This window comes from Eptatretus burgeri, chromosome 4 (assembly GCF_056783735.1).
Source record: "Eptatretus burgeri isolate ZD-2024b chromosome 4, Ebu_testis_v1, whole genome shotgun sequence".
NCBI classification, from domain to species: Eukaryota; Metazoa; Chordata; class Myxini; order Myxiniformes; family Myxinidae; genus Eptatretus; species Eptatretus burgeri.
Window position 1 is genome coordinate 42,258,360 of NC_140964.1, and position 19,722 is coordinate 42,278,081.

General features: G+C 49.2%; 1 protein-coding gene across 3 annotated transcripts in view; it reads left to right on the plus strand.

Moving 5' to 3' along the window:
• Positions 1-19,722, plus strand: part of LOC147027889 (GRAM domain-containing protein 2B-like) — a 100,461-nt gene that overhangs the window by 76,463 nt on the left and 4,276 nt on the right. For all 3 annotated transcript variants that reach the window (XM_085877635.1, XM_085877637.1, XM_085877636.1), the window contains exons 8-12: positions 10,531-10,596; positions 11,716-11,908; positions 12,133-12,246; positions 13,863-13,956; positions 14,080-14,172. In XM_085877635.1, the coding sequence (XP_085733761.1) occupies positions 10,531-10,596; positions 11,716-11,908; positions 12,133-12,246; positions 13,863-13,956; positions 14,080-14,172 (560 nt within the window). The remainder of the gene's footprint in view (positions 1-10,530; positions 10,597-11,715; positions 11,909-12,132; positions 12,247-13,862; positions 13,957-14,079; positions 14,173-19,722) is intronic.

Sequence of the window (19,722 nt, forward strand, 5' to 3'; positions counted from 1 at the left end):
TGTGTTGTCGGCGCCGTCTGTGAAGTAAAATTGTATAAGTGTTGCCGTGTGCTCGCGTAATCGGTATTAGATCTGCATTGTCGCATTTGCTTTTTGTGTAAAATTGCATTGTGTTTCTTTTCCTTTTCTATGTGCTTTTGGTGGAATTGAATATGTGTGCTTTCCGTTCATCGCGAATAAATGTGCTTTGTGTTGAACTGTTTCCCGCTTCGCTTCGTCATTTCTTTCATTGAATCCTCATCTTGCTTCACGTAAAGGGTTGGTAGTGGGCTGAATACGCCCGATAATTAATCGAACCGTCGAGGCCGACGATAACACCGCTCGGTTATCCCGATAGTACGGAACGGGTCGCTTAAGTGGCCCGTGTCCAAAGTCGACCTGCTGCGAGGTGCGATCGCCCGGTCTACCCTCCGTGTGGGTACTTAGGTAGGTCGAATTTGGCGAGCAACCCTATCCCACGCGGGGGCTGATTGGCTCGATCGCGGTGAGACCGAAAGGTCCACCCGTGACTGGTTCCCGGCGTTAGTCCGAGAGGGTCACGACTGGATTGTCCGTCCGGTGGGCGACGTGCCGCGATTCGAGTTACGTGGCCGTCAGCACGCCGGCGGGCGCGAATCCGTAACACTGGTGTCAGGAGTGGGATACAAACCCATCGCCCTCCTCACGGCACTGGTAACGGAGAACGGGAAAACGGGCTCTCCTGTCTCCGGCTAAATTCACGGGAATCGGTCCAGGGGTGAGAGAAGCGACCCCCGATTCCCTCCAAATTACGAGCGATTCAAATTAACCCTTTAAGAGAAGCAAGATGGCGTCTCAAGGCGAGCGGGAGCCGGGGGTATTAGAAATGTATATGTGTAGTAATGTAGAGTCCATGGTCCAGGATGGAATCCCCGTGCAGGAAATGTTGATTGTGCAGGAACACGGACTCGCCCAACTGAACCCAGAGCCCGAAATAGGTGCGGCAGCGGCCGCGGTGTATGACACCTCCCCCCCCCCTCTCCACCAAAACCCTTCCCCAACCCTTGCCGAAACGACTCACCCAAGCGCACCCGACATGGCCCAGCTATTCGCCATGCTGGCGGAAATGACAGCGAAGATAAATGCGAACATGAACGAAAAGATGGATACATTCACAAGCGAAATGGAACGCATGAGAACTAGGGTGGAGACAAACATGAGGGAGGAAACGAGAAAGCTCCGGGGGGAGACGCAGAACATGGGCCGATGCCTGCAGGCGGGCATGAAGGCCGTTAGCAGGGAACTTAAAATGGCGACTCCACGTGTAGGAGCGAACGAGCTGGGAGGGGGTGCAACGTTGACCGAAAGGGAAAAATTAAATGGGGAGACCAAAACGTGTGAGACGAGACACGAGGAGGCAACAGAAACTTGTAAATGTATAGAGACACGGGAGACAGAAAAATAGAGGAGAGACTGCATGATAATGACGGGGTAAGTGACGCGCACACACACACGGAGGTAGTGGAGGATAATGGGGGTGAGCTCGCGGAGCGTGTGGGGACCCAGTGCGAGCAGCTGGATGGCCTCCTCCAGGAACGAGGGGAGGGAGTATGCCCCCTTGAGGCGAGTCACGACCAGGTGAGTTCGGTCGTGCTTTGCGAGGTCGAGGGGAGGAGTGCTGTGGACGGGTGCACGGAGAGCTTGGGGGGTATAGAGGCCCCGGAGACTCTTGTGGGGACACGAATCCCCAGTGTGGTTGTTCCTGTGTGTGTGGTGCAAGGTGTGAGTGCGTCCCCGTGTGTGGAAGCGACCCCGTGTGTGAGTGGTGTGGTGGCGATTGTGCCGGTGTACGTGCTTCCCAGCACGCCGTGTGTAAAAGGGGCACCGCGGGTGAGTGAGGGACCGCGGGTGAGTGCCCCCACGTGTGTGAGTGAGGCATGGTGTATGAGTGAGGCACCGCGGGTGAGTGCCCCCGCGTGTGTGAGTGAGGCACCGTGTGTGGATGAGGCACCGCGGGTGAGTGCCCCCGCGTGTGTGAGTGAGGCACGGAGTGTGGATGAGGCACCGCGGGTGAGTGCCCCCGCGTGTGTGAGTGAGGCACGGAGTGTGGATGAGGCACCGCGGGTGAGTGCCCCCGTGTGTGTAAGTAGTATGGTTTGTGTGAGTAGTGAGGCACGCGTGAGTGAACGGCCGAGTGCAAGGGAGACCGTGTGTGTGAGAGAGCGGTATGTGAGGGAGATGTCGGTCGGCATGCGGGAGCACGCAGCCGCGTCTCCCGGTGTGAATGTAATGGAATGGACTGTGAGCGTCGTTACACGCAGGAATGCGTGGGTTGAATGGCGACGGAGACTGCGACATGGGAGGAAAGAAAGCCGAGTAGCGGCTGTAGTTGTTTCGGGGACCGTGCCGGGTTCACCCAGCAGTGAGCACGCGGTCCGTGCTGTGCAACGCACGAGACCGCCACGTGCTCGCTTGCGAGAGTGAAGTCCCGGTCCGGAAACGCACGCGGTGGATTTGCCGATCCCGCGGACGGACAAAGTTTAGGCAGGTAAATGGATTTGGACCGGACGGGTTCTCCACGCGATCGTGTGTGTTAAGCTCCAACGGGCAAAGCACATGTGTTCGCGTGGGGAACCCCTCGAGACGTGGGGCTTGTGTTTTTTTTTATGCGCACGGTGACGTCATGGCTGCACGTGTGGTTGGAATCCGGCAGGAGGGGTATCCCGGCCGGATGGTACCGTCCAAGGAGGGACGAGGTACACGTGCAGCTGCATGACGTCACGGGCAGGTGCAAAGTGCGCGAGCTCTGAGTTGCCGCGCTGGTGCTGCGCAGGTAAAGAAAAGAAAAAAGCAAGCCTCACTTTCGGGTGCACAGGATTCCTGGGCAAGGGGTGGAAGACCCCCTTACCTGGGCACAGGATGGAAACTAGTTAGGGGGAAGGGTTAGCTTAGCTAGACCGACTTCATGGGGCAGGGGTAAGTCCTCATGGAGTCCGTGGAATGGATTAGTTAGAGGGATGATAGCGAGATTTAGGTTGGGAGATAATTTTTGGGATATTTGGGGACATGGACAGACTTGTGGATGTGTAGAGGGGATGTAGTTTAGCGACGTAGTGTTAAAAGGAACGTGCTGCTAGTATAAGGGACGACGTGGGAGCACGAGTTACTTAGGGGAGGTAGTTAGAAGGATGGCAGAGTTCAGCGGTGTGTGTGTTGAAGAGTTGGAGAGTTGTGAGGTGAGTACATGATGAGTGAGTGAGGCCAGCGGGTCTGTGTGAATGGAGTGAATGGGGAATGCATGGTGCGATGAGTGATTGGGGGGAGGAGTGACTCCCGCCCAAGGGACCCCGGGGTATGAGTAAAGTGAGTTAGCTGGGTTAGTCAAATTGAAAAATGGAGGTTGTTTTGTTGTTGGTGGGAAAGTAGGCTCGAGACCCATTTGGAGGGGTGCAGGAGCCCTGTTGACGGGCTTGGGAGCGTGGCTGCGAAAGGTGAGTATCGCTGAGTGGGTACCCCGAGCACCAGGCTAGTCGGCCGCGGTAGGCCATGGGCCCATGGGGGGCCGGGATAGAGTAGTGGGCACGGGTGCGCCTGCTTGGTGCGGGGGCCCGGGGCGCCATTAGCCGCGTGGGCAGTGTTGTGGGCACGGGTGACCCTCGGAAAGGGGCCCGGGAGGCCGGCCTGCCACGTGTGCGTTTCAGGGGAGGTGCCATGGGGGGCACTCCCCGGTGTTAGGGAGCTGGTAGGCTCGGAGGCAGTGTAGTGCCCGGGGTGCCATAGCGGGAGATTCGGCAGAGGGTCGTGCCTGCCAAAGGGAGCCACGTGTCCCAGCCATGAGACCGTGTGAGGGCACGGAGAGAAAATTGGGGGGCGAGGCCCGAAATTGTGAGGACACCAACACAGGCGACGGGAATCTGGGTTTATAGAACCAATAGTTTAAGCGAGAGGCGCTTGTTGAAAGCCCCGGGGTAGTTTAACAGTTAAATGGTTAGAGTAGATTAGGAGATGTACCCCTCCGCACCATCCATCCCCTCGCTGTCGTTGTGGGCCGCTGGACCCACTTTGGGTTAGATCGCCGAACTCTGGGGAGGCCATCCTGAGGCTTCGTTGGGCCTCGACACAGGACGCTAGCTCTCCCTTATTCCCCTCCGGGAAGGGAACGTAGGGGTTGGGAGTCGGCTAGGTGACAGGATAGGTTAGCCGAACAAGGACGATAAAGGGGGTTCGGGGACAATTTATAGTGGGGAAGTAAAAAAAAAAAAGGAAATAAAAAATAAAAAAAATAAGTTGGGGCTAAATTGGGGTTTGACAAATTAAGGGAGTGGGTATGTACAGTGACAGGCAAAGGCGATAGGTTGGGAGGGAGACAGGTAGGTAGGTCCGAGCCGCCTTCCAAGTGGCCAGCACCACCGCACTCCCTCCACCAACCTCCACTGAACGGCAAAGGCTGGCCAACTTCATCGGCTGGCCGTGTTTTGCTTCAAAGCGGAGGCCGGCCAACTTCATCGGCAGCTGTTGTTTTGCTGCAAGGCCTGTGCTGGCCCACTTCATCTGCCGGCTGGCTGTTTTTCTTCAAGGCCTGTGCCGGCCAGTTCATCTGCCGGCTGTGTTTGCCTGCAACGGCCTGGTTCTGCGGGCTGTGTTTGCCTGCTGCCTTTGCCATGCCATGCCCACTGCCCACGTTCACCAGCCCCGTTCAAATTTTGCTTTGCCCCCCCCCCCTGTTCATTTCCATGTGCGCCATGATCAGAAAGCAACAGTTTGCAAGCTGCAAGAACTGCCCTGTTGGCAGCTACAACACGGGCCTGCAGTGGCGGCCCGTGCACCGTGTTTGTGTTCATCCATCCATTCGTTGTGTTCATTGCGTGTGCCACTTGAGCTGGCACGGAGACTGCGTTTGTGCAGCCCATGCACCATTGTGGTTCACTGCGTTCAGTTCAAAAAGGGAAGGCCTTGGACTGCGTGTGAGCAGCCAGCCACGTTCCCTGTCACCTGCATTGTTTGAGCCAGAGACTGCATGCGGGCAGCCTGGCTCCCTGCTAACTGCTTTTCTTTGCAGAGTTCATTGATCCTGGGCCATGGTTTAGTGTAAAATTTGTAAGTTAAGGTTAAGATGTACTGTAAATATGAGTGCGCCCCCGGCATGTCTGTCCTAGCGCCGGCAATTTTATTTAAGTCGTCCGTGTGAGTGAGTTTGTTTAGGTAGTTACGCAGCCCTCAGGTTATTTATTTTGGGGACACGAATACCATGAATGTCGCACTCAGGGATCCGTAGGTAAAATGTACTAGGGGAAAACTACACATGATGGCACACGAGAATTTGACGATTCGGGACGAGTCTGTAAAAAGGAGAGGGGGTAGTGTTGTGGTTACCAAATTCGCAAACCACCATTCAGGTCCCTTAGGTGAGATATCTCGGTAAGTATATGTGTAGTTAGGCCCAAACCCGTTGTCTAGTGGGAATACATGTCATTCATGCGTGCTGCGACTCTTCAGGATAGCCGTTTTTCTTTTACTATCTTTATTTTGGACCAACCGCCATTGTTACCACCACCAACCACAACATCAACCACCCACCGCGGAGCCGCTTCACGTCACACCTCGCAACCGTCGCATCGCCACCGTTCTTGCGCCGGTTGTGGGTACCGGTGTTGGACTCGTGCAGGGCGCGCGCCGAACAGCGTGTACAAAACCACGGATTTTCCGCTTCAAAAACGGATCAAAAACGACACACGCCCACTTTTGTTCCGTCCAATCGGTGAGCGAGGGGCGATTTGGCCCCGCCTCCAGGGCGTTGGAGGGCGATCGCTATATGCAAATTTATGGATCAAAATGCATTCACGCCCACTTTTTCTCGGGCCAATGGGGAGCGAGGTGAAAGGTCGAAGGCAGGGGGTCAAAGATGAGAGAGCGAAGCCACGGGGCTTATATAAGCGACCGCGTTCGTCAGTACGAGTGAGTTAAGACTTCGCAGTCGGTGGAGTTGGGAAGAGGAAGAATTGGTTGTTGGTCGTCGTCGTCGTGTGCGTTGGAGTCGGAGCGAAGAGGACGGAGCTGTGGAGAGGCGGCGAGGGCAGACGAGGGGGTGCTCGCGTCGTGCCGGGAGCTGCACACCAGGGAGGCCGACGGCGCGACCTGGTCGAGGTGGACACGCTCGTCGCGGGACTCGAGACAGAGTAGAAATCGTCCTTTCCCCCGAGCATCAGCAACCCCCTCCTGTTTCCCCCCGCGCTGAGATAGTGCGACCAAGGGGGCCCCTTTCCCACCCCCTACCAGACACTGTCCGCGAGGCCCGCGGAGTTGAGGCACCATCGCCGCTCCGCGTCTCATCACCAGACGGGTAGGCCCGACCCGGTCTTGGCCTCAGGCCCGCCTCATCCTTGAGGGTGTTCTTTTTCTTGGTTTTGGGTATGTGTTGTCGGCGCCGTCTGTGAAGTAAAATTGTATAAGTGTTGCCGTGTGCTCGCGTAATCGGTATTAGATCTGCATTGTCGCATTTGCTTTTTGTGTAAAATTGCATTGTGTTTCTTTTCCTTTTCTATGTGCTTTTGGTGGAATTGAATATGTGTGCTTTCCGTTCATCTCGAATAAATGTGCTTTGTGTTGAACTGTTTCCCGCTTCGCTTCGTCATTTCTTTCATTGAATCCTCATCTTGCTTCACGTAAAGGGTTGGTAGTGGGCTGAATACGCCCGATAATTAATCGAACCGTCGAGGCCGACGATAACACCGCTCGGTTATCCCGATAGTACGGAACGGGTCGCTTAAGTGGCCCGTGTCCGAAGTCGACCTGCGGCGAGGTGCGATCGCCCGGTCTACCCTCCGTGTGGGTACTTAGGTAGGTCGAATTTGGCGAGCAACCCTATCCCACGCGGGGGCTGATTGGCTCGATCGCGGTGAGACCGAAAGGTCCACCCGTGACTGGTTCCCGGCGTTAGTCCGAGAGGGTCACGACTGGATTGTCCGTCCGGTGGGCGACGTGCCGCGATTCGAGTTACGTGGCCGTCAGCACGCCGGCGGGCGCGAATCCGCAACAATATGTATGTGTATATATATGTATATATATATATATATATATATATATATATATATATATATATATATATATATATATATATATATATATATTGTGGTTTCGCCGGCGCGTCGCCACGAGCATGACCCTCGATGGAGTAGTGGGGCCATCTCAGCTCGATCGCCCGGAATTACAGATTGCCGGCCCGGAGAAGTCAGAGGTCGGCGGGTCCTGGTTATTTTGGACCGAAATACGCCAATGGGTAGATCATGTGGGGTAGGGTTAATTGCCAACTTCAATTTACCTAATTACCCACGTGATCCAGCTACCGGGGTATTTCACCCTCGACGGAACGTGTACGGAAGCGAGCCACTTAAGCGAGCCCGTTCCGTGTGCGAAGGCCAAGCGGTTTTATAATCGCCGAATTCCGCCGGCCCGATTATCCTGTTACTCCGCCACAACGGCAATGACTGCTCACTTTCCCACACGCATGACATGCTCATCCAATGAAAGAAATGACACGGGAATGACAATGGGGGGAATTTATTAATAATAATGGGGAACTTTGGGAGCACGCAAGGACAGAACTAGACCGAATACCAGGCAGTGCACGTATGTACAGGCAAAACACTTATGCAATGCACTACTTACGGACTGGCGCCACAAACGGACACACGTACATGCAGACAGAAAATGGACGCCCTGGGTCTTTAATGGGACCTCCAGCCCGGAGGACAGTCGGGCTGAGGGTCAGGGTAGCTGGCTACCTTGCCGCGAGCACGCGGCTGGGCGTTCCCTTGGTCTAGGACTCTGTGGTTCGTCGAACCGGCACGGCTCACCCAAGCGCGAGAGATGAGGAGCCAGGATCACCAGCAGCGATGCGCTGAAGAGCGACCGGCCGAGGGAGAGACAGCCGTCGCGGACTCCGTGCCTCGTATCGAGATGTGACGTCCCGAGATATGTCCTCTTCGATGTGATCTCCCGAGAGATGTGTTCTCCCAAGCTCTGTGGCCGTGCATCTCTTCGCCTTCGTTGGGCGGGGGACAAAGGGGGGGGGAAACGTCCCGCCCACCTCATTCACAATCTGAGGTGGCGAAGCCCCTGACTGGGTGAGGAGCCCGCTCCTCCCACTCTGGGCAGAGTTCCGCTCTGAGGTGGTGAAACCCCAATTGCAAAGTCCTTTTTTTCTAGGAAGATCTCCTTCCTTTCTTATCCTCCTCTGCGCGTTCCGCCCCTCCCCCACTTGGGCGCTCCGTCAAGCGAACCAGTGGGTGGGGGCTTAACCCTTCACCCAATAAGCTTGCGGGGGATGCTGGGAGCTGAGGGGTTGCAGCTGTCGTTTGTTGCAGGAGATGGGGTATTGTAATTACAAATCGCTGCGCATTCACACATAATTACCGGCTAGATGGGGGAAAGGGCTATCTATAAACACGTACTTACCGAGATAACTAATCAATAGGAACCTGAATGGTTGAGTGCGATTGCCTTCCAAATCTGCAACAAAAAAAAAATATATATATATATATATATATATTGTGACGTCCACGGGACTTAAACAGTCCTGCCAACGTAGAATAAGCCGAAACGATGGAGGCGGTTTATTTATTTATAACCCAAAGGTGGCGGTTCTAATCTCTCCACCGCAAACGGGACGAGGAAGGTGGCACGAGTCGCTTTTCACTGAGTTGATAACGTTTATTCCTCTAACCAGAAATAACAAGACTCGGCAAGAAGAGGGATCCGGGGCGATTCGACGGGATGGTGTGGGATCGGGCGTGGGGAAAACACAGACAATTCCAATGAATATACAAATCTCAAACCCTCTAAGGCGCCAGGTACACACACAAACACACACACACACACACACACACACACACACACACACACACACACACACACACACACACACACACACACACACACACACACACCGTAGCTATTCCTGGTGGTCAGGCTGGACCGTGGTGTGGACGCAACAGTCCCTGGATTGGCGTCGGACGAGCTGGCCTTGCTCTCGTCAGGGGGGCAGGAGAAACCGTGGTGCTGTCGACCTCCTGGTCTTGGCCCAAGTCCGCTCACAGCCGCCAGGGAACCAGCTCCGGCGCCAAACCGCGAGCAGGAGAGGGAGGCAGGTCCGCCCACCGTTCGACCCCGTACTCCGAGCCAGCAGAACCCCAGAGCCAACCAAGGTGAGGCACGAGGCTCAGCAAGGCTACAACACACGATGAAACCAGGGCCGAATCAGTGCAACAACACAGCACGCTCCCAGCACAACAGCCTCCACCCCCAAAAAAACGGTCTTTCTGTCCCAATCTTCTTCCTCTTCCTTTTCGACCCCGAACAGAACCTTTTTATCCTCCCGTCCTCGTCACTTCCAATCGAGCCGTTTTATTGGCCCACCGCCGTCGCCTTCCGCCAATCGTGATCCCGGGGCGGAGCCATCCGCAGCACTGTCCTGTGACGTCACGGCAAGCCTCCAGAGAATACTAAAAGGGGTTTACGCAGACACACTTACCCTATCCCGTATCCCTATCTAATTACGTGACAATTATCATTTCCCCCTTGAAGAAATGGACATTTACTAGACAACTTATCACCACTGAATTGCTAATTATTACATCGAGATCCTGGTAAACTCGAACAGCATGGCATACCTAATTAAACATCCTAAATACCCTTTGAATGCATACCCCCCCTCAAACGTAACAATATATATATATATATATATATATATATATATATATATATATATATATATATATATATATATATATATATATATATATATATATATATATATATATATATATATATATATATATAATGTATATATCCAAATTTTTTTCTGACAACGTTATCTTGTTACTTGATCTCAACTGAGTTTGTTTAAATATGATGATACATCTCATGGTAACTTATCCGTATTGTCACATAAAGTCTTTGTGTTCAGTTAATCTATGTACAAACTCCTCTCAGTCATTTCCACTGGAAAAAAAAATTGCTCATATCCTTCCAACTCGTACAGAGTGAAGGTTTGTTAAAAACATCATGACCTTATCCAAAATGTACCGACATTATATCCATTTATCCATCAAAAGATGGACCAAATGGTCTCTTCCAGCACTAGTTTCTTTTATAACACTCTTAATCACTTTTTAAACAACAATGAGGTACCATGAAGCAATAAACAGCATACTTGATCATGGGTAGTATGTTATTAAATTACTGCTGGGGCGTGGTTCGAACAAATGGCTGAGAGTCCCCGCCGAGGAAGCCCAGGTCAGGGTTGTAGAAAATGTAAACGTTCCCAAACTGTCTGTAGTTGGAGAAGAGCATGATGGATAATTCCAATGAATGGTTCATTCAATGACTTCCTTTATTTATTTATTTTTTATTTTAATTTGTGCAAACAAGGATTTGTGCAAATGCTTGGAAAAGGTTGCAAAAGTAAATGTATCACAGATTAGGAGTAAGTGATGATGGAATTCCTATATGTTATTGGCTTATTTTCAACCTTACAAATGTAACTAATTGTGGACTGCTCTTCTTTTCGACCAGGATAAGCTGGGGCATGACCGACAAACTCCAGTCATTGCAACTAAGAGGCCCATCTCCCTTCCTTTGGTAAAACCTTTCATTTTGACAATCGCACAATAAATGCCATGCATATAGTTTACATAGCCTGCATTGGAGCAGGCCAGAATGCTTCTGTTATCAATTTAATTGGCCAAAATTGGGTGGAAATAGTTCTAAATATATACTCAAGTGTGGCATTCTCTTGTCAATACAGACCATCAACAAATGTGTTTATTTGTTGCATTTAATTATGTCTGGTGAAACAAAAAGAGGTGAAGGTTTTTTTTTTTCTGCAATAGTGGAACACAAAATTAAGTGCAAATAATAATAATCTGTCTGACGAGGTGCCAATTAATGTTTCAAATGTCAGAGACCAGTTTAAACTGGAAACAAGTGTTTGCATAAGTGAGTGCAAACACACTCGGAAGGGCATGAGTGTAGTCGCATGGACACAAAGCTGATATGGGGAGAGACCAACACGAATAACTTATTGGAACTCTGAACAATGTCTGAACCCACGATTTTCTCACCTGGAAATAAAAAATATCCTGTGACTTAATACCTGACGCAGCACACCCAGGCAGTAAATCCATGAACAGCACAGCACCGCAGATGATGCGAGAGAGGCACCAGCAGCCCTATATCATGGAGTGCAATCATCTTCACATTAATGGCATTTTGAAGGGAGAAAATCTCTAAAATCTCACAATATCTTTCAATACCAACCAATGTGAGCACAGATGGAATCACCAAGCATTTGGCTGTTAATGTGAAGTTAAAAGCCTCAGATGGTAATGCTGACCAATGGGCAAAAAAAAAAGCCTGTTGTGGTGATGTTTGCAGTGGAAAAACAATGAACCAAATGACTATGCAAAAAAAAAGAAGTCATCATTCCAAAATAATTGATCGAATTTTAAAATTGTGCACTCTCTCTCAACATTACCCCCATGTAGATTTTGCTCGTACATTTTCTTATCTCATCCATTGTGCATGCACACACGGAATTCTCACTCACACCTGCATGCAGCAACACGTGCGCACAATACACACGCATGCATACATGTACACATTTGTAGCAACCCAAGGATCACTTTTCTTTCAAATGATACCTGCTCATCATCTTCACACCTAATTAATTATCCTGTCTACTTCCCTGTGCTGTTAAAGGACCAGTCAGATGAATTGGCTGGAGATGAGACAGACTTTACCTTCTTCTGGAATGATAAAGGGGTGGAGCCAGACAGTGACCAGTTATCTCATGCAAAGAGTGAAGCCGTGGTGAGCAAGGAAGTGGACACGCCTGAGAATTCGACTTGCAAGGGCAAGGCTTCTGGGATCGCAATAAACACACACTATAAAGGTTTGTAACTCCTCTGTTTTAAGGTGTCAATGTGCTGGTGGTTTAACTCAAAGTTTGTTTGCATATTACTGGTTCCTTTGTTCATTATGTGTGTGTGGGGGGGGGGGGGGTGATGAGTGCAGGGGGTGGGGTTAATTGGTTGGTGCTACAGTGTTTTGAGACTGGCTTTTTGACAAATAGCTCCTTCTGGGTGCCAAGTGGTTGTTTATTTTTCATTCCTTCAGCTGTCGTGAAGAATTTACAACTGCCAAGTGAAGAAAACTTGAAGGACGAGGTTGAAACACTGAATGATGGTGGGAATAAAGTGAAAGAAGACCCCACACCTGAACCTCAACCTGGTAAGATTTGTGTTTTGTTTTGTTTTTAACTTCTGTGAATATGTGTGATGGTGGATCACTTCTCCTTGGTGGTTGTTGTTTAGTTGTCCCCCCCCCCAACCCCTCCTAACTTTTCTGGCTTTTTCTTCTTTTCTTCTTTTATTTATTTTTATTCTTCCTTAACTGCTGCATTCTCATCGGATGTGTTTTTTTTATATATAACTTTTTTCATCTCTCTCTTTGAGACTCAATTGACAAAATGTAGTCTCGTATCTTTGGGAAAACAGCTGCATCTTCAGTTTTCTCTTTAATCACTCCTCGCCTTGTTATTGTAACTTGCTATATTTATTATTCTTCTCAAGTCTTGACTTGATCATCTTCAATTGGTTCAGAGCCATGCAAGGGGAATTGTTACATCACACTAATATTGTCACGTCGCACTGGTTCATAAGGAGCTTCATTGGCTCCAAGTTCAACAGCAAGTTATCTTCAAAATGATGATCTTCACTTCTCAAGCCAAAAATGGCCCTGCTCCATCATACATCCCTGATCTTTTTCAGACGTGTAATCTGTTCTGTTCTCTGTTCTGCACTCCTCAGTTTTATTTCCGTGTCTTTTCCAAGATTGAAAACCTTCGATTGTGCTTTTTCTCAGTAGGCTGCCCAGTTTTGGAAGTTTTTTTTTTTCTTGCTTTCTTTCTTTTACTGTCCATGTTCGTTCTGTTCCTACCCTGTTTTTATAACATCTTTTCAGACTGATGTTGGCTCAGTGGTTAGGGTGGCTGGCTTGGTATCTTTGGGACCTGAGTTTGAGCCCTGCTAGTCATTGAATTGACAGCAGGTGGGGTTGACTCAGCCTGTCATCCTTCCAAGGTCAGTGAAATGAGTACCAGTATCCTTCCAATGAGTACTCCTTGTAGAGGAGCACAGCATCAGCGGCATGATCGCGTTCCAACAAAATGATAGCGACCCGGCAGCCAAGCTACCATATGCAAGAAGAACAACATCTTTTACGGCTTGTCTTGTAACGCAGGATTTTGATGGTCTGCCTGCTTCTTAACTCAAATTTTCGTTTTTCCTCTAAATTTTAATTTCACTACATTTATTTATTTATTTATTTATTTATTCATCAATTTTTCACATACGTGTGAGGATATAATATGAGGAACTTTGCTGCAGGAGGAGGGAGGCATTTGGCCCCCCCACACATGCTCTGTTCCTATCCACACTCCAGCACTCACCTACTGCAGGTAGTGCTGATTGTTACATCTAACTTCAAAAGGGAATTAGCCAGGGAACCAGTATTCCATGGCCTACTCTTATGGAAAAACACCACAGGATCTTTAACTCCAACCTGAATGCAGATGGGACAGCGAACACTTACATCTCCATATCTTAGGGACGGTGTGCTCTGAGATACCGTGTTTCCTGCAGGTATTGGACGAGAATGGAATTTTTTTTTAGTAGAGTCTGAATCCATCGAGGATCAAACTTAGATGGAGTATTTTTCCGCTTGTATCTCTGCTTCCACGAAACTGCATTTACTTCTTCTTCCTTTCTTTTCTGCTTTCGTTGTACACCTAGCTTTATTACTGCCTCCTGTAACCTGGCTTGCATTTTGTGTTCATCTGTGTGCAGTTCCGGTTGTGTGCATGCCAAAACAAAGCAATTGCATGCTCCAGTGGTGTGGTGGTGTGCAGCTGCACTCTCTGTTGGCGACATACTTGATCATGTGAGCTTTTCTTGTTTTTAACTACCAGCTGTTCTCTTTGAATGTTAAATAGGTGCCATTCATTACTGGGAGGGGACTTGTTTGCTTCGGATGACATCACCATGATGTTTCTCCCTGCCCCAGGGGTGCATTGTTGCTTTTAAGCGCATGCTACCTTACCCTCAGGGTCTTCGCGTTGGAACAGAAGCTCAATGAACTTGGACTGGCTTCTAACAGGTGGGGTTAATAAAATTATTTTTTTCTTTATTTATTTACATTTGGGGCATTAATAATATTTTTTTTGAAGGCAAAAATCTATCAAGGAGGTGAGGAAGGGCTTTTTCAGAAGATCCAGTTTGGAGTAGAAGAAATAAAGGAACAGTTAGGTAATCTAAGAGTAGATAATGCTCCGGGTCCAGATAGTATGCACCCAAGAGTATTGATGGAGGTGGCTGAGCATGTAAGCGAGATGTTGAGGGATATTTTCAATAGTTCACTGGAGTCAGGACAGGTACCGGATGATTGGAGAGTAGCAAATGTAATACCATTATGTAAGAAAGGTTGCAGAGAAGAATTGGGAAACTATTGGTGTCAAGTCAGGTCAGAATAGATCTGTGACTTGCTCCAGGTACCATGTAAACCTGTAGTATCCTGTTCCATGGTCGGGTTGTGGGCAACTAAACCGTCTCCCCCACCAAGTTTCTTGGTGAGGAGGGTGTATAATATGAACACCAAGCAGGATGAAGAACAAAACCTGTCAAAGGGTGGAGGAGCTCCTTGTGAGCCAATGGCCTTCCATATCCAGTGCCAAACTGTGTCTGGGGATGTCCTCCTGCAGTTGGGTTACTTTTTATAAGGAGGTTGGTGGCAGGATTTGCACTCCGGCCACAGTAAAACCCTTCATTCCGCAAAACATTCTAAAAGCACAAAAAAACCCCACAAACCCACTCCGTGGGAGTACGTGCAGCTGCCCTTCGTAGGGCAGCTCACCGGATGATGGGATTGGGGCAAAGCCTTCGGGACTACCAATTTTTGATAATAGGAGGGAAACCACGGGGTAACCTTCCCAGGTCAGATTGTGGTAGTGTGTGTCAGGGTGGTGCTGAGATGTCGTCCACTAGATGGCGGTCTCCTTGGATGAACCTGAGGCAGTGCCTTAAGGTGTGTGCCTGGAATGTCCTATCCCTGAGAGAGGATGATCACCTGTCTCTGTTGTCATCTGAGCTCAAGCGTTTGAACAGTGGAGTTGTAGCACTCTGAGGTTCGGAGACCGGATAGTGGCGAGATCATGGCAGGTGGTTATGCCTGCTCTTGGTCTGGTCACTCTGATGGTTACCATGTCCAAGGAGTTGCTGAAGCTGTGTCCAATAAGCTGACTCCAATGATAATTGTGGTAACACCAGTCAACAAGCGTATTATGAGACGAAGGATTCGTCACTCCTTGGGTGTCATTCCCCTATGCTCTGACTGAGAAGAGTGATCTCACCGTGAGGGACACATTCTACGCCACGCTCGAGACTGGTTGATCAATGCCCCAGGCGAGATACTCTTCTTGTCTTGGGGGATTTCAATGCATCCGCTGGAACTGATAGGGATGCGTGTGATTTGGTAGTTGGTATTTTTTGATTTGGTATATTTGGTATTTCAACGCTGGTGGTGTGGCAAAGGAGATTGACCATGTGCTCGTTGATGGTCGCTGGAGCATGATCCAGAACTGCAGGGTCGACCGGAGTGCTCAGTTTCTCAATACGGACCACAGGCTTATTGTAACAACTCTGAAGTTGCAGCTTAAATCCAGGAGAATGGTACCATCACAGTCTTGGCTGGATGTTGACAAGCTCAACGATGAGAGGGTGGCTGAGGAGTGTGCGAACAGGATGAGTGGAGATTTGGGGGGGGGGTCTGGGTGCTTTGGGGGATCCTGAAGAGTTGTGGAGTACCTTCAAGACCACCGTCCTTGATGTTGCTGGTGGATGTCTTGGAACTCACCGTAGGGCGAAGAAGAATTTTCTCTCTCAAGGGACACTGGATACCATTGACCAGAGTTGCAGGGCCAGGCTGAATGGCAGAACTGACCTGTTCAGGGAGCTGAGGTGTAAAACTGTACATGCACTAAGGGTGGACAAGGAGGCCGATGTGCGAGGAATCTGTGAGGTGGTAGACAGGTAGAGCATCACCTGTGATCAAGTGATTCTTGTCCTGCTTCCAAAATAATTCGCACATTGCATTCCTCCAAGCCCGCCTCTTGGTGTACTGCAGTTAAAGCAGAGGGTGGGGGGGGGCTCTTGACAGAGGAGTCCGAGGTGAAGGCGCACTCGGCCGGTTACTTTGAGCGGCTGCACCAGGTTGATCCACCAGCTGTTGAGTTGGATGTCAGAGGTGTTACAATCCCTCATGCTGACCCTCCAATCAACTGTGGTCCACCTTTGATTGTGGAAAACACAGGCTGCGGTGAACCATTTGAAATGGGGTAAAGCTCCTGGGATCTGGGGCATCCATGCTGAACTTCTCAAGGCTGGTGGAAATGCTGCACTCGTGTTGTTGCATGCAGTTCTGTGCTCTGCCCGGAACACAGGCATCATCCCAAGTGACTGGAAGAGGGGCCTTGTTATCCTTTTCTGGAAAGGGAAGGGTGATCATCAAAACTGCAACAACTACCAAGGGGTGATGCTGCTCTCAGTGCTGGGCAAGGTCTTTGCTCAGATAATTCTTGATAGGGTCCGCCACCATCTGCTTGAGCACCAGCATCCAGAGCAATCAGGCTTTACACCAAAGAGGACAATGATTGACCGTATCCTTGCTCTTTGGATCCTCACCGAACGCAGACGAGAGTTTTTGCAGGGGCTGCTTGCAGCCTATGTTGATCTCTGTAAAGCGTTTGATTCAGTTAATCGGGATGCCGTCTGGAGGATTCTTGGTCTTCGTGGAGTGCCACCAAAACTGATCGATCTGATGTCTGAACTATACTCTGGAACTGAGTGCTGTGAGATGTGGTGGTACCATCTCTGACTTATTTTCAGTTGTTCCTGGAGTTCCTCAGAGCTGTGTCAATGCTTCCACACTTTTCAGCCCTTATATGGACTGGATTCTCGGGAGGATATCACAGAAATCAAGCTGTGTTTTGGGAATGGCGAGATCTCTGACCTTGATTTTGCTGATGAGGCAGTCATCTTTGGGGAGATTCTAGATTTCTTTTTGGGGGCCCGCGTGGTGCTGGATGAGGAGTCGGAGCTGCTGGGATTGCGGGTTTCCTGAGTGAAAACTAAGATCCAGGCTTTCAATGACATCTTGGATGCTGCTATCCTGTCTGTACCTGTTTGTGGAGAAGATGTTGAGGTCACTGAGAGATTCACTTACCTTGGCAGTGATATTCATGTATCTGCTGGCTGTGAGCCAGAGGTCAACAGACGTCCGAGTCGGGCCTGGGGAGTCATGGATTCACTGGATCATGGGGTGTGATGCTGCCGGTACCTGTGTGGGAGGACGAAAGTCCGAGTCTTCAGGTCCTTGGTGCTTCCAGTCTTGATCAATGGATGTGAGACTTGGACTCTGACCAGAGATCTGAGACGGAGACGTCATTCCTATGGTACCAGCTCTCTTCAGAAAATCCTTGGCTATTGTTGGTCGGAATTTGTGTCCATTGCGCGGTTGCTGAGAGAGACTCAAATGAGATTTGTTACCTGCATAGTCTGTGAGCATCAGTTGTGGCTGTACAGGCATGTGGCTCATTTTCCTGACGCTGATCCTGCTCACCAGATTCTCTTGGCGAGGGAGCCTCATGAGTGGAGGAGGCCAATGGGCCGACTGACCACTTGCCTCGTGTTTGCAGCAGGTTGATCAGCATCTCAAGGAGATGGCGATGGGCCAGGCATCTGCCTGGGGGATGGCCAGACAGAGGCCCTTGGAGTACCGGCGGAAAGTGGACTCTGCGACGCGCTGCTCCGGCGCATGCTCCCATGCCTGACCTGACCTGACCTGTTAGTTTGACTTCAGTTGTGGGGAAGGTGTTGGAGACATTAATTAAGGACCAGATGAGGAACCATTTAAACAAATACAAACTAATTAAAGTAGTCAGCATGGGTTTACCAAAGTTACTTCCTGTTTAGCAAATATTTTAGAGTTCTGTGAAGCAGTGTGTGATTGGGTGCATGAGGAAAAGGCAGTGGACATATTATATCCAGACTTTAATAAGGTACCACATTGGAGGTTGTTAGCCAAAGTGAGGGCTTGTGGAGTGGCTGGTCAGGTGGTTAATTGGATTGCAAACTGGCTTTGTGATCGGAAGCAAAAAGTAGCTGTGAGTGAGAGGATGTCTTGCTGAAAGGATGCAAGTAGCAGGGTACCTCAGGGATCAGTACTTGGACCATTATTATTCATGATTTACATCAATGATTTTTATAATGGAGTAAAGAGTAAGCTTTCCAAATTTGTAGATGACACAAAGCTTGGAGGTGAGATGGAGAGCAGAGGGGGTGGTGATCAGATTCAGGAAAGTATTGATACTTGTATAGATTGGGAAAAGGATTGGCAGATGTAATTTAACCTGAGCAAGTGTAAGGTGTTGGGGATGGGAAAGAACAATGAAAATAGAGATTATAGGATGCAAGGGTTAATTTTGGAGCGTGTCACACAGGGGAAGAATCTGGGGGTGGTAATAGATATGGCAGGTAAGCAGGCAGCACAGTGCAAGGCAACTCTAGGTAAAGCAAATAGGATTTTAGGTTGTATTCGGATGGGGATCATTTATAAATAAAAAGAGGAGGTGTTAACATTGTACAGGAATTTAGTGAGGCCACGTCCAGAATATTGTGTGCAGTTTTAGTCACCACAACTCAGGAAGGACATAGATGCCATAGAGAGGGTTCAGCGCAGGGCTACTAGATTGATTCCGGGCATAGCTCGACTCAACTATGAGGAGCAGCTGAAGGAGACAGGGCTTTATTCACTAGAATGGAGACAGTTCCAAGGAGATATGATAGAGATGTTCAAGATAATGAAAGGTATCAATAAAATAAGTGCAAATGAATTATTCAACAGAGTCGACAGTGATAGGACCAGGGGCCATAGTCTGATAGTAAAGAAGAGGAGAGTTAAGACGGTAGCAAGGCAGGGGTCTTTTACTCAGAGAGTAGTTAATGCATGGAATTGTCTCCCTGGAAAGGTCGTGGCAGCAGAAACAGTAGATAAGTTTAAATTAGAATTAGATAGGTACCTGGAAGTTATGGAGATAGAGGGGTATAGAGATGTTGACAGGACTTTTAGGTTGCTTGAGCATTGATGGGTGATTGTGTGCATGTGTACGGAGTGCTGTTGGGGGGGGGGGGTCATGTCGAGGGGTGTTGTGTGGTTGATGTGTGTTTTTGGCCAGGCCCATACCCCCTCTCCTGAGGGGAAGAAGAAAAAGAAAAGAACAAAAAAACAAAAAAATGACAAAATACTGAATAATAAAATTATTATTATGTCTTAAAATGTTTTTTGCATTTTCTTCCTTGGATCTTGTGTCGATAAATTAATATGGTGTTTGTGCAGGCATGATGGGCTGAATGGCCTCCACCTATTAGATTTCCTTGTAAATTCTTCTAAAGTAAGCTCAAACTTCAGAAAATGAGAACAATGAGAGCATATATTTTGCTTCACATCTTATTGCAGGGCGGAGGGCCAAATCATTTGCAGTAAATGCAACTCGGGGAATTCCCCAGTAATTGCTGAAGTGGGGTGGGGTGGGCAAGTGTTGGCTTCGTGAGTTCATGTGATGGCTGTGAAACATCACATGCTTTCAATAGCCAA